General features: G+C 41.2%; 1 protein-coding gene across 1 annotated transcript in view; it reads right to left on the reverse strand.

Moving 5' to 3' along the window:
- NID1 (nidogen 1) overlaps positions 1–13219 on the reverse strand; it is a 57840-nt gene extending 44621 nt beyond the window's left edge. Inside the window, exons 1-6 of the mRNA XM_064445745.1 lie at positions 12970–13219; positions 5414–5713; positions 3957–4186; positions 2884–3311; positions 1637–1786; positions 59–310 (exon numbers count right to left, since the gene is read on the reverse strand). Of these exons, the coding sequence (XP_064301815.1) occupies positions 59–310; positions 1637–1786; positions 2884–3311; positions 3957–4186; positions 5414–5713; positions 12970–13191 (1582 nt within the window). The 5' untranslated portion in view covers positions 13192–13219. The remainder of the gene's footprint in view (positions 1–58; positions 311–1636; positions 1787–2883; positions 3312–3956; positions 4187–5413; positions 5714–12969) is intronic.
- Positions 13220–13758: the final 539 nt, after the last annotated feature.

The raw sequence follows: 13758 nt of genomic DNA on the forward strand, positions 1-13758 counted from the left end.
CCCAAGGCAGAGGAAAGCATAGCACAGTTTTTGAACATTATTTTAATTTAAAAGTTACCAGTAACACTGAATCCATTTTTATATCCTTGCTGTTCCACAGCAAACATCCATCCTATGATACCTCCAATAGAGGCAAGAGGCAGTAATGAATACCCCAAAGTCTCTGGGATTGTGCTGATAGCAGTGTAGGCACGCCCTTGGTTCATCACAACATAGGAGTGGAGATCAGTGTTCTCAAATATAACTGGAACAGGGTTATTGCCTACAAAGATTCTTCCTTTGACCTTCCCGTTGACTCTCTGAGGAGAACCTGGCAAATCAATATAATGCATCAGAACAAAATAACAGTTCTCAAATACTCTCCAAGGAATGTGTTCAGAGCAGCTCACTATGTTCAAAGATATTAGTGTTGAAATAAATGGCAAACAAATGCTCACAGAATTCAACAGACAGGAAATTGCCTATGAACAGTGTGTTAATTTGCTTAAGTACATATGTTTGTACGTAAGTGCATACATAAGTGCGTGTGTGTTGTCATTACACAGGTGACCAAGTAGCCAAAATCGCCTGAAGAGATGCGCTTTACCCCAATTAACAATTTTGTCTGCAAGGATAACTCCATAAACAGACTAAGCTGTTACAGTCTCATACTAAGTATGACTTAACATGCCACTCATGTTAAGTGGCATACAGAAACTTCTTTTGAAGATCACACTTCATATCAATACCTACTGAATGTAAATTTGTTCATTCCCTATTAGAAGGCTAACACCATTAGGTGGTAGAATAATTGACCTGTTATTCTAACCTATTCTATTTCTTCACTCCAAACTATTGACCATTTTAAGACTGTTTTACAGAAGTAGCTACTTTGGATTGCTGGTTTTCTTCTGTATATAATTTCCTACCTGCAAATTCAGACTCCATTATCATCAGATCTTTCTTTTCTTTCTCTGGAAAACTCAGTTTTATGAACTGAAAGCTAAGTAGTAGCTTTTGCTTTCCTGCCTCATAAAACACGAAGTCCGCAGTCAGCTATTTTAGTTGTTGAAATGCATCTATACTCTTGAGTCAAGTCACTATGAGGATTACAAGTGTATACATAAGAAATTCCTTTATGGATTTTACACAGGAACAAAGTTTAAATGGGCATCTAACAAAAATCTAGTAGATTAGCCCTTTAGTAAAGAAGCTTAAGAGTCAGACATAGAGGAGCCACACTCTTTACTTTGATGATCAAAGTTAATTTGTCCATTCCCTTTGAACTGTCCATTTCTAGAGTGGGGACCAAATCAGGTTATAACACGTTGGAACTTCATGACTAATTCTAGCAATAAACACTGAATGTTACGCTATCTATTAAATTATGTCAGTTATGTGTTTATTTTTCCTAGAAAGTCATGTTAGAATGCATAATGCATACAACTGACCACCGAAAATAATTTGCTTCATTCAAAACACCACGCCATTTCAGAAAGCACAGCTCACTTCTTAAAATACCTTTCAATACATCTCAGTGGTAAGTCTTTCAAGAAGTGTTTAACCACATGTCTTTTTTAGTATTGAAAGCAGGTTGCTTCATTCAAAAATGCTATGTGCAATTGCTGCATATGCACCTAATTTTCAAGAGAGTTACCTTCTGCTACACATTGTCTGCCATTTCCTTTGTAACCAGCAATACAACTGCAACAAAATCCATTGGGATAATCTTTGCAAATAGCATGAACAGAGCACTGGTGGCGGTTGTTAGCACAGGTCTGTTGGACATCTGTGTGGTAGCGAAACACTGTAGAAAATAAGACAAAGACACTTCTTGTAATTACTATAATATTCACGTATCCCTGGTTTAGCTTTAAAACATCTCTAGACTAACTTGATTAGTTTCTTTCATTTTCTTTTTAAGGAAAACAAAAAACTGGAATTCATTTTTGCTGAACTTGCAATATGCAAGTGACAGTCCACTATTTTGCAGGAAACATCAGGGCTTCAGATGTTAGAAAACTGTAGAAATCTGTCAGAAAGCATATCTATATTAATACAGATCAGTTAAACTGTCTTGGTGAAACTCAATACACAATAATTTTACCCTCTCCTTGTTTCCACACTAAAGCAAAAAGGACCCTTTCCAACCTCAGAACAAAACACTTTGGTATGGTACCCAGGACCATGCACCAACCGATGCACCCTGTAATCCTAATTGGTTTATGCTATTATTTCATGGAGATACCAATTCTCACATCTGCTCAAGAAACAATTGACATCTGGGTAGTCAGTCACACTGTTCTGAATTTTCTACAAACACTTGCTCAGAAGTTAGAATTGCTAATCCCACCCTTGTAAAACTTAAGGTCATGAAACCCTAGCCAACATTTTTTACAACAGTTACTATTACCAACCTTGGTTAAATCACCTGTATTCAGTAACACATCTATGAAAGGAAATAAACTAGGTTTCAGCAGAACTGATCATAAAATCCTTACCAGGAAAAGCCACTTAATGCAGCTATTAAACTTAAGATCATACCTTTAACAACAGTCCTGGGCAAAAGAAAGGGGGCAATCAGTTGCCCCTAAGGATGCATCAGCATTCCTATAGGAATTTTCCCTTGGGAAAGATTCAGGTTCCACAGACACAGTGTAAATGTGCTCTCCTGTGAGCCTGAAAGGAGCACTTGTTTTCTAGACTGGCGAGACCTGAACCTGAGGTGACATCCAAGTTAACTACCTCAATGAATAACACGAACTTACTAAATGTGTCCAGATTTTCAGATACAAAGTAGTGAGAAGGAAACAGATTATTTCGTCAGTAGTTCATTTGTTGCACACCTCTGTTTTTTCCAGCCTATCGGTTTTAGAAGTACCCAAGCTGCATGAAAGACCTTACCTACACCAGCTTCATCAAATTCTTCCACATCTATGACTTGGGGTTGCTGTGGGGGGAACTGCTGGACCTGGAACTGGCGGGGTGGAGCTTTTGCTGTTGGGAAATCTTGATGACTGTAAAAAGACTCAGTTGAAGGTGTTTCTGTTACGTCTTGGTATGAAGTCAGAAAGTCTTCTGCAGCTAGCTGAGGAACACTATATGTAACGTGGTGCTGATCCTCTTCTGTGCTGTCTGTACTACTGGTGACATACTGCTGTCTTATTTCAGTGGAGCCATAGTCTGACATGAATGGTTTTGAAGTAATCTCCTGGTCTTGTTCATTGGACTCCAGGATCTTCAAAACGTTGCTGATCTTGGCAGGCACAATACTGTCAGATGAGCTACCAATCTCGAACACCCAGACACCTTGTTTCCCAGCATTGCTGCTTCTATCAAAGAGAAGCATATGCCAAATCAAAATGATCAAGCACAAGTTGTGTGGTATTTGCAGACTACACAAAATGTTATCCCTTACTGAGAAATACGAGGACAAAACTGTCGCATTATCTTACCTACATACTTATCTACAAGTACATTTTATTCAGCTGTAAAACACCCCTGACAGTTTGGGTAGCATTTTTTTCTCCACACCCAGAGCTCTCTTCTTGAGATTTTGTAGCCTTCTTGTCTCCAAAGTGATGGGACCAGAAGGAGATATTTGGGCCATGGAGAACTTGCTAACACTTACTAGAACCTTCTAACTCATTCCATTTCCTTCTTGCTCACTTTTTCTTTCAGAAAAAGACTGCCCAGGATAGACTATAAAGAGTTAAGTCTTAAATGGTCCTATTTTTAGAAGGGCTAAGTATATAGCAGCTCCTACCAGTGACAATGGAACTATGGCCTTTTGACAAATTAGACCAAAGTCCTTGTATTCCTCAAATGGGTGGATATTTATCTGTGAGAGACTTTGCGATTTCCTGTGTAATGGCTAATGGGGTCTTATTACTTATCATTGACTCATGCTACAATTAAGAAAAACAGGGAATTCCTTGATGTTTTCTTGATGAGTTTAAACAAACAAAAAAGCATACTTGTGCAGGTTTCTAATGCTGTCTTCATCATTAGCAATGACATTGTAGGATCCTGGCTTCTCCCAAAAGTAGTAGTTTGTAGAGGCTTGACTAAAGCCAACCATAGCAGGAATCTTTCCATCATTATTCTTGGAGTATGTACTATAGAACTGCAAACTATCTTCTGGATAAAGGAAAATAGCATAGGAACTGGAGTCAGAAGAGGCTAAAACAGCCTGGAATGTGTTTCTCTGTGGAAAAAATTTAACATCCACTTACTCATGGAAAAATAATCAAGATAGACAACAGACTAACATTTTTTTTAAAACACAAGTCAAAATCAGAATTTCCATCAAACATAACATATCGTGTAGTTCCTAGGAAAAATCAGTGTTACTCAAGCTTATATTTTGCTAAGGCAGTTTTAGCTTTAGCATGCATAAGCACTAAAAAGAAAGCATTATCAAAGGTAAGTTCATCTGTTAGTAAATAGCCACACAGGCTGCGTAAAACGTAACAGTTCTAAATTCTGTAACATGCATAGTGTGATATATCTTCTCCTTAAAATAAAAAGACTGATGTGCTAGACTAAATAGAAAAATTCTGTAAACAGAATATTTAAAGAAGAGTTCAAGTTTCATGTTGCTGCAAGTGTCTTTTCCTGTAGGACCACTCCTACATACTGTAGGAACCATCAAGACAGTACCTCAGACATCAGCTATTTGTTGCTATCAGGCTGCAGAATCATTACTGTCAACACAATGGTTGTCTCAAGTTAGGCACAAGAAATTAATCTTTGATAAAATAAAATTTGATAAGTTGTGGCAATGTTCTCATCTTTATACATCGTGACCAGGCTTATCAGCTGGGATAATTATGGTGCATAAAGTTAGGTATCTTTGCAGGACAGCACCTAACATGGTTTAAAAAGGGAAAACAGTTTGCAAGTAATAAAAAAATAACCTCTAACTGCTTCTTCATTCAATACTAGGTACAAAGCATGATCTTTTTGTGAATGCAGTGTCACCTGTCCAAAAGTGATTCACAGTCTGAAGTTCCTATTAGTCCATATACCTACCAGATTTAGATAGTTTGATGTCAAAATTACTTAAGAGCATGTTGAAAAATGCAAGCCAACTGGATCATATTGCAGATGGAGGGTAGGATATCCTACTGTTTCAGTTATTAAAACATCACACTTAACATTCAAAGTAAAAGTTGTCAGGGAATACAAAGAAATCAGCTATGTAGATTCAAGCATTTTCTTTTGAATGAATAAAATACTGCAAAATAAAAATAAAGTAAAAAATCTGGAAACTCCTATCTTGCTACAGCCTTTTCAACAACAAAATACATTCTTAACTGTACAGGATTCATTTAAACACAAGGGAATTCAAGCCTTCAAAACAACAGGTTACAGTATTACACTTCAGCTGAACATTTGTTCAACATGTCTTAAAGCTCTGATTAACATTCACCTTTTCTTCCAAAGCATGATCTTCTCCCGGTGTCTGGTAAGGAGCCACGAGCTTCCAGGTAACAATGACAACACTGCTGGGATCAAAAGTAGTCTCAGGAAAACCTCTTTTGATATAGTCTGATGCAAGTTGCAAGACATCTGAGGATGAATCTTCTCTATAATACACATTTCCACGTCCACCTGTTGTGTCCAGGTCTGCCATAAAAGGAGCAATAGCTCCAAAACTGACTGGGAATTGACCAAGATACTTTTCTTCACTTGAAGGTTCATTCACTGCAATAATCCCATTAGTGGCAACCTAATAAAAAGGTGGAAATTATAAGATAGATTCTGTTCACGTGGCTGACTCCCACACCTATGTGCTCTAGATCAAAATATTTCTATTGCATTTCCAAAAGAAACTGAGTAAATAGTCAGTCTTGTAATTGTAAAGTAACTGATTTTTTTCAAGTTTGTTTTGTATCCCATGTCAGGAGTCCTGGGACTTCAGTTGCCCAAAACCAGAAGTCTACTTCATGGATAGACCAACCTTTTCTCTCTAGATAAGGATTTTGGCTATTTACATTTCAGACACTTGGGACCTCTTCTAACAAAGATATACGTAACCACCACATTTCACAAGTCTCCAAGGCTTTATCAGACCAAGATCCAGCACAACCCCTCTATGAGTCTGTCAAGAATTGTGCATGGACCCTCCCAGATGACCAAAAGCTCTTCTCACTTTTAGCTGTTACTGAAACTGAAGGGCAGGTTTACAACAGCATGACGGGGTATGGTAAGGATGAAGCAAGTATTTGAAAGAGTTACTTTTTCAGTTAACCAGTGAGCTAGATTCTTACCTGGTGTAAAGCAGAGTGGACTACAGAGAAGCTGTATCAAAATCATAACATACCCCTTGGGAATGTGGACTTCTACCATCAAGGCCAAGGAAGATGTTTAATCTGGACAGGCTAGAAAGCTGCCCATTCCTAATAGTCTGCTGTTGATGGGGGGGGGGGGCTAGTTGGCCACAGAAAGGAGAAACTGAACAGCTCTGCCTTGTCCCACACACACGTAAGTCATGACGCAACAGGCTATGGCATTCCCATGAAAAGCTGGTTAGGGAGTCAGGATGCACGTGGGTCAGTTGAGGTTTCCTTGCTACTACAGGTCTACCTCAGAAACTAATAGAACTGATCAAAGAAGTAATGTACACATAGATTCCCACCAAAAAAACTGCTCCATGCTTTAATATTGTAATAGCTTGGGTGAAAGTTTTCTTGGAAGATGTACAGATTTCTCTTTGCCTGGCCAGGACTGCTGTAATCTTCACTTCACTACAACCATCCTCCTAGGAACTCCTCTGGTACTGTGCAAGGTTGACTGCAACAGCTGATGTTTACTCTTAAGATATGATGTGAGCACAGCTCCTATACCAACAGCTATAGAGGCTAGAGGACAGAATTTCTATAGCAGATACAGGCCATCCGGTAAATTCCCTTACAGCTGAGTCCCCTGACACAGTCCTATGGAAAAATTGCTCTATTACTTGGGGGGGAGAAAAAAAAGGTGTTAACATATATAACTGAAACTCTTAGTCTGAAAATGCATTGGGTTCAGTGAGATTTAACTGGTCAGTGAGATGATGACTCACAGACAACCACCTCTGACTAAAAATTAAATACATACATACAGGTAGATGTTAGAGCATGTCCAAGCATGACAGCCAAACTCCCTTGGCAAACCAGGGCTGACTCACACACACAGCAGACACAAGCAAGACTACAGGTGTCAGGCCTTGAGGCAGCGCATAAACTGCTCACACACAGTTTTTTTGTCCCATGCCCTTCTTCCAGATGTGTACAGCACTGTATGAATCAGACACATACAAATGTATTCCCAAGTCTTTGACTATCTGATAACAGGATGCATCGGACTACCTGCAGGCAGCCAGGCTCTTGCCACTCTAGAGCCGGTGCCACACATGCAGGTAACTCAGGAAGGGACAGAGGTCCCAAAACTGGCACTACAAGCCATGAAACTAAAACTACAGTCTCCCACAGATTTATCTTACTCACAGGGATTCTTGTGAGTCCAAGAAGAACAAACTGCTGCTGGATCTTTTCACATGGTCAAGAGGTTCACAACATCACACAACCTTTATGAATGCTTGAAAGACGGTCAGAATGGCCACCAGTTGCCTCTCCCCAGCCATACCTGGGAGCTTACAGATTCAGCAGAACAAGAGAAGGACATGCACGTACTCCTCCAGCCAGCCTATGACCACATTCAGCTCAAGGGATTCCCTGTGGTTTGACTGTTTATTCATTCTCAGTGGATCTCCTTCGTGTATTCGTTAAGTCTTCCCTTCAACACATATAAACTTTATACATCCACAAAATCCCTTAAAATGGAAATCCACAGCTCTGTGACTCATACCATGAGATCTCTCATACTTTTCTTTGCTTTCAGTCTGGCTCCCAGCTTCACCTGATAGCCCTTAGTTTTTGTATTGGGACATACAGTCAAATCCTGCCCAGTCTCTCCCACTATGTTATTTCTTCTCCAGAATGAAGACCCCCAGCCTATTCACACACTCTCTGTATAAGAGCTGTTCCCTTTCTCTGATCAGTCTCATTGTCTCCAAATTTTTCTTTCCCTTTTCTACTATATACATTTGGAAACAAGGAGTCCAGTACTACATATATTCTTTAAGACACAGAGAAACTGTGGGCTGTGTAAGGCTGTCAGGGATGTTGGCTACATATGTCTTGGCAACATCCTTTAAAGTCTGGACCACCATTACTACCACTACCTATAGCGAATCAGAAAAAGTGTAGTACAGGAACTCCTGCTACAAATCACCCCTTCATATACAGTACACACCTATACCTTGAACCCTCCTTTGGCTACCCAGGGAGTCAGAGCATGCTTCCCTGCCACAGGATAGTGGTCAGTCAGCTTGGTATATAACTGGATAATGGTTAGCATGAACCATTAGGTAAACTCAGCAGAGAGTTCACACAGTATACCAGAATTTACTTTAAAAATGGGGTAACCCATGCTGTCTTTTTAGTTCTGTATTCCTAAAATTCATACTTCACCTTAAGATCTGTGGCCACTGTTAAGTCACAAACGATTAGAGGAAAAATTATCACAATATTCAGCTTCTCCTCCCGCTTTCTAACATGACCCATATTCCCATCATGCTTGTACAGATTATATACCACTTATCTATTTTAGATATACTGTTCATGCATAAAGCCAAATTCCTGGTTTTTACATGACCTTAACTTCTTTAGTATTTTTCACTGTAGCAGCTAATGAAATTATACATCTATAGACAATACAGTCAGCATATGTCAAACCATTTTTGAAGGAAATTCTGGTGTACTGTGTGAACTATTTGCAGGCAGACATGCAACAGAGATCTAGTCCAGAAAGGTTCCCAGAAATTCTATAACATCTGTATGCTAGAAAAAATGCCTCCTATCCCTGTAAAGCAAAGCTAAAACTTACCCTAAAAATGAAAAGCCACCAATTATACTATACAACTGGATCACTGCAGGGAAGATGGTGGGCATTAAGACATTTTAACAAGGAGGTGCACTCCACCTTTAAAGTAATACATTTAGAGTAAATTAAAAGGTTTTTTCCTTCCTTCTCCTTGCGTACACTTTTTGTACATAACCACCCCTACTCCCCCTCTAAATCCTCTTGTGAGAGATGACTGGTGTTTGAAGTATTTTAAACAAATTCCATGCTCTTCATCAGATTTGGTGTGTGCAGACATCGCGGCTGCATGGTGCCCCATTTACGGCAGAGATTAAAATAACATTAAGAGAAAATACAAGCAGGACTAGTTAACACTACAGAACAAAGTGGAGATCAGAAGAAATGACCTAACATTTGGCCTTCCCCTTTTCATCTGTCAGGGGGGATGCTTCTGACTATTAGCTTCCTATCTTGCAAAAATTTAATTGCAACAAGTAATTTATTAAGGGGGTGCAAAAATGCCAACCTCATTTTCATCTGTTTGCAGTTAGTAAATGAGACAGTTCAGTTTTAAATTTTAAGGGAATGATTGGTTACAAGTACTCTATCACCCAGACAACATTTGCATGCCATTAAATGAAAATAAATACACAGACTGCTCACTTTGTGAAGAGATTTTTAGTGTTAAAAAAGAACATTCATCATTACTGAGAAAATGTCTTTAGTTTATCAATTTAATAATACATTTATATTGACAAAGACAGTGAAGAGTATGATTTAACTCTACCCTGTTCATTTTAAGGTCGCACAGAGAGGTTAAAGTGTGAGCCCCAAAATACAAAGAAGTAATTCAGGGTAAATACTGGGTTTCATTAAAGTATCATTCCTGTCAAAAGGGAAAGGAGTGGGGAAAAAAAAGGCCTCAGGTGGGCGTTGTCTAAAGACAGACCAGCTGTACTGTACATCTTTCCTTTTAGGGTATAATACTATTTAACTTGATAGGAACTAACACAGATATATTTTTAGCATGTTAAACTTCTGAATTACACACATAGTTAACATACATTCGTAGTTTGAAGCAGAACAAATCACACACACTCTATTATAGGTCCGCCCTGAAAAACCAAATGAGAAGAAGGAAGTATAAAGTAACAAAGTACTTCTGTTGAAAGAAAAAGTGTATCCGTGGGTGTATAACAAAAATTAAAGTTTCAAACAAATGAGGTATTTTCTCTTTTAAGTTACTAGCATTTTGAGGACTTGAATATTTGTGTAAGACAGTTTAGAAAAAAATACTTTATTTGTATAATGTAGTGCCAGTTGACTTAAAGCAGCAAAATTTTCTAATATAAACATGACCAACTATTAATTTAGGAACTTAATATAAGTAATGGTTAAGAAATTGATCCATGCTTGCCTAAAAGGACTCTTGAGTCTTCCCCTAAAGAAGTAATTCCTAATCCTTTAGCTTTTCCACATCAGTGAGCCCTAGTGTAAACTGAAGAAGCCTTATTAAAAGTGTGCTATTAAAACAAATAGATCAGTATGGGTTAGTGATAGGATTTGATGTTATAAACATTGCATAGGAGATCACCATATTGAAGATTACAGTATGCAAAAGTCTGTTTCTACTTATAGTAAATAAAAGTTCTCTCTTCTGTCTATGAAAAGAAAAAAAGTTCTGCTGCCAGGGATTTTAGGACAAGCTGATACTAAACAATTGTTCCTCAGAACTCCTTGCTGTTTTATTCATGTGCAGAGCTAAGTCAAACAACTCAGCTTCTCCACTGTTGGAAAAAATAGAGAACCCACATAAGTTTTCAACTGATTGAAGGCAAAACTTGCAAAAATCAAGCAACTCAAAAATGGAGATAAGGTTATCACATTATCCTGATGAACTGTACAGAAAGATGTATTTCATCACAACTCAAAATCTGATCCAGGAATTCCTGTAAGTATTACGATGTATTTCTGCCTATACCACATGATATCAGCTTGATAATATTTACTATCAACTGGCAATGCTTTGATAAATTCTGCTTACTGAATAACATCATAGAACTTAATAAATACTCACTGCTTATATACAATGATACTGCATATTGTGAAGGTATATTTAAGACTGCTCTATACCTTTCCTCAACAAGTATACTTCTTTCCCTACTCCCACAGTTTGTGCTGTGCTTCTCTTTTGCAATACTTTTGACAGATTAAATGCAAGTTAAAAGCCTCTGCATATTATGTAGACTGATACTGAAATACCGTTCATTATCAGACTTTGCCTACATTAAAATCACCCATCCTTAGTACTGAGTAATCATGCTGCAAGAGCTCTAAAAGGGATCCTGGAATAGACTTTATCCGGATATTCTTAGGGACAAAAACTAACTAGAACCTTTCCTGTTTTACAGCATGGGCAAGTAACAAGACCATTAAACTAAAGAAATCTAGTGTTCTTAACAAATTTACTGCTCTTTGAAAACACTCTCCCCTTTCTGTCACTTATCTGACACGTTACTTGTTATCTTTGCTTCTCAGTGACTGGATACACAGCCCACTATCTTTCAAGAATACATCTGTGCTTTAAAAAAAAGTGTATTTTTTACTTGGGTTGGCTAATCAGTGCCCAAACATAGTATGGAAGACAAGACAATGAACTACGGGTCAAACTAAAGTCTGAACTCCACTTAATATTTGTGAATTACTTCGTCTTTACTGCCAGCCTCAGTTAAAAACACTCATTTTCCATGCAGGCATAACTTGAATCCCTCAAAATTTTGGACTTCAGATGTGATTTCAGGATTTATCTATGTAAGGGCAATGTGGAAACCAACTGAAGTGGCAGCACTAGTATAATTCAGTGTATTGCAAGCACGTTAAATTTTCAGTGATTACCCATAAAACAGACTCAATACATGGGAACTACATCAGATTTTGAATGACTGTGGCCACACAGAGGTCCAGTTTCCCAAGTGTCTCCATGTAGAATAGTCCCCAAAGTTGCATTCTAGATCCATGGTGCTAAAGCACACTGGTTTATCTGGACAGGGAGGTGGGTGTTAACTTGATCAGATTAATGCACTAAACACACTGGGTCTTCCCAATACTACCTTTCTAAATATGCTAGTTAGCATCTTCAGCTGCCAGCCTAGATGAGGCTTCAGGGGAAAAGAGGCGACGATAAAACACACAGTGCTCTTGCAGCATTCTGAAGACATGCTGCCATTTTTAACATTTTTTCCCGGCTATTTTTGAGCCGCTCTGCTCCAGACAATCTGTTTTCAATCCCACCTCCATACACCAAACGTATTCCACTAGCTGTAAACATGCACACACAACTCTGGGATGCTGATTCTGCTATGAGGCACCCACACGTGGCTGAGGTCTGCCTGCAGCCCAAAGCCTGTCATTACTCTGGGTGTGTATTTCCCAAGAGAAACTCTCTACCCAAGAGAAAGAGTTTCTCTTCCCAAGAGAAACCCTCTACCTAAGAGACCCTTGAGCAATGAACATCTGAGAATGCCCAAGACATTAAGGTGCAGGACAGCACTCTCAGTGCCAAGAGGTGCAAGTCTGGCACAAGTCAGGCTGCTGGCTAGATACTCCTAGTTTCAGTTCTGTGACTTTGGCACACTGAAGCACGCAAAAACATAGACCATGACAAGGATGGACATACACCCTATGCAGGAGCAGAGAAAACGCCTGGGGATGGATGGTGTTCACTCTGGATAACCGATTACGTCCTCTTTACCCTCCTGCTGGCTGTTGCATTGCCTCCACAGACTGTGTGCATCGCAAGGAATCAGCAACAAGGAAGCAGCACCAGCGAGAAGGGAATTAACACGGCCTGATACCTGACGGAACACGACTGCCACATTTCAGCTCCTCGGACCGACCTCTGACCACGGCGCTCACACAACGCCGTGAAGCCCAGCAAGGGAAACGCCAGCCGAGGCACCATCCCAAAGCCAGGCAGCGCGGCGGCAAGGGGCGACAGGCCCCGCGGGGAGCCCCCGACAGCCCTTCCGACCCCCGGGGCAGCCGGAGGGGGACCCGGCGCCCCCCCGGCCCCGCACTCACGTAGAGGGATCGGACGGCGGCGCCGTAGAAGCGCAGCGCCGTGCTCAGCTCCAGCGCCGCCGAGCGCGCATCGTCCCCGGGCTCCAGCGCCGCGTCGCCGCGCCCCTCGCCGTGCGGCAGCAGCAGCCGCTCGGCCGGCGGCAGCCCCAGGGCCGGCGGCAGCCCCAGGGCCAGGGCCAGGGCCAGCAGCTGCCAGGGCCGGCAGCTCGGCGCGACGCCCATCCCGACGGCTCCCGGCGCGGCCCCGCCGCCCCGCCGATATAAGCTGAGCCGGGCCGGCGGGCGGGGCTGCGGCGGGCAGTGGCTGGGCGGGGGGCGAGGGGGCGGGATCCCACCATGTCGCCTGTGGGGTGAGGAACTCGGGAAGCTGGACGGGTGCGGGGTGGTACGCGTCCGGCGGATGCTTTCAAAGCTATGCCTCTCCGCTGGGGCTCCCGCCTTGGCTTGGGAAAGGCGGGCTCCGAGTTATTCCAGCAACCGCATTACCTTCCACCAGCGTGCCCAGCGGCTAACGCCCTGGAACAGAGGCCCAAAATCAACGTGAAACACAAATATGAATCCCTGTACATCATTTTGACACCAGGTGCTTACTATCGGGGGGGGGGGGGGGGGAGGGAATCACAGAATGGTAGAGGTTGGAAGAGACCTCTGGAGATCATCGTGTCCAACCCCCCTGCTTGAGCAGGCACACCCAGAGCAGGGGGCACAGGAACATGTCCGGGGGGGTTTGAATGTCTCCAGGGAAGGGACTCCACAACCTCCCTGGGCAGCCTGTGCCCCTGCTCTGGC

This window comes from Phalacrocorax carbo, chromosome 3 (genome assembly GCF_963921805.1).
Source record: "Phalacrocorax carbo chromosome 3, bPhaCar2.1, whole genome shotgun sequence".
In the NCBI taxonomy this organism is placed as follows: Eukaryota; Metazoa; Chordata; class Aves; order Suliformes; family Phalacrocoracidae; genus Phalacrocorax; species Phalacrocorax carbo.